The 1,630-nt window shown below is 26.6% G+C and overlaps 1 protein-coding gene across 1 annotated transcript in view; it reads right to left on the bottom strand.

The window, feature by feature from the left end:
* Positions 1–220: 220 nt before the first annotated feature.
* Positions 221–1,630, bottom strand: part of LOC107480836 (F-box protein At3g56470-like) — a 3,685-nt gene continuing 2,275 nt past the window's right edge. The window contains exon 2 of the mRNA XM_021137004.2: positions 221–299. Within this exon, the coding sequence (XP_020992663.2) occupies positions 221–299 (79 nt within the window). The remainder of the gene's footprint in view (positions 300–1,630) is intronic.

The following is a 1,630-nucleotide window of genomic DNA, read 5'->3' as shown; positions in this document are numbered from 1 at the left end:
ACTAAAAAATCGTGATATTTTTCAGCCATATAAACCCTATCAGAGAAATTAACAGGATACTGTGATGAACTTGTATATATAAACCCGCAATGCAACACCCATCCCTCAAACCATTCTAAGACATTGCTTGCATTGTGTTCTTAGTTTCCAGCAATAATGGGTTTAGTCATGAAATCACTTGTTGCCATCTTCCTATTCCTGTGGACTTGCACATTTCGTGCTAAGTCCTTTCGTCCGGTCTACGATGAGTCATCCGTTGTTCAGAAACATGAACAATGGATGGTCTTGTACGGCTGGACCTACAAAGACAATAAAGAAAAAACCAAATGACAAGAGATATTTAAGTATAACTTAGAATTTATAGAGAGGTTCAATAAAAAAGGAAACAAGAGTTTTAAGTTGGGCCTAAACTCTTTTGCTGACTTAAGCGATGAAGAATTTTTTGCCTTTCACACCGGAGCTATCCACCACCACAACAAACAACCTCATCGGAACGTCAGCAACATGATGAATGCTGATAACATTGAGTTAAATTTAATTAAATTAAATAATAAAATTTAATTAAGTTAAATAATAAAATTTAAAATTATGTTAGTTATAATTGATTTTTATTATGTTAGATCAATTTAGTTAAATTTAGTTAATAAAAAAATTTGGATGTGTAGTATTATTTGTTATTAAAGAGTATTGCTACTACTTAATTAATAAAAAGCCAGTGATGTGATGATAATCATATTGCTTATGCTATATACCACCTTATAAAAAGCTAGCTTCTCAAGTAGCTTGTTGTTAGAAGCATGTACTTTTAACTCAAGTGTACTTGGTTCGAAGCTGGCACTAGGAATCAGAACCTTATCATCATCATATATGTATGTTATTCCATTTGAATAAACTGTGTATTAATGTATGTATTTGTGTATTAGTGTATGTATGTACTCTCTGTGTGATGTCTGAAAAATATTTACTTTTTTATTTATATTTAAAATACTTTTAATAAAAAATATCTTTAAATATATTTAATTTTAAATTAATTTTAATTTATTATTTTTTATTAGTGTAAATATTAAGAAAAAATACGTAACAAAAAAAATTTACAAAATAATTAATTTAATCAAAGAAAAAGACGTCATATGAAATAAATCAATGTCTTAATTTTTATGAAAAAAATATGGTACATATTTTTTTAAACAATCAAAATTTTATGTTATATTTCTAACATTGATCATTGTATATCTACATTATCTTTATTTTTGTATCGAAGTATCTTAACTTTAAGTTTTTAAATTTTATGTTCTATGTATTGTTTTTGTTTCCAACGTTTTCATTCTATTTAAGTTCTTAACCTTTCAAAATTGTTTTAATTTTGTCCTACCGTAAATTCTGTTAGCAGATTCTTAACGGTAGAACAACATTGAGTCAATTTTAAAACGTTAGGGACTTAAATAGGACGATTTAAACGTTAGAAATAATTTTAGGACTTACCCCAAATGTTAAGGACAAAAACGATACTTTACTCAAAGATCGTACCTGCAAAAAAATTAAAAAAAATATTAGAATATAATCTAGTAGCCATAACAATTGTTAAGAAAAATATAAATCTTGAATATAAAAATTTTTAATTAGGTAATAT

This window comes from Arachis duranensis, chromosome 3 (assembly GCF_000817695.3).
Source record: "Arachis duranensis cultivar V14167 chromosome 3, aradu.V14167.gnm2.J7QH, whole genome shotgun sequence".
In the NCBI taxonomy this organism is placed as follows: Eukaryota; Viridiplantae; Streptophyta; class Magnoliopsida; order Fabales; family Fabaceae; genus Arachis; species Arachis duranensis.
The sequence above is the reverse complement of the archived record's forward strand: the minus strand, read 5'-3'. Positions and strand labels throughout refer to the sequence as shown.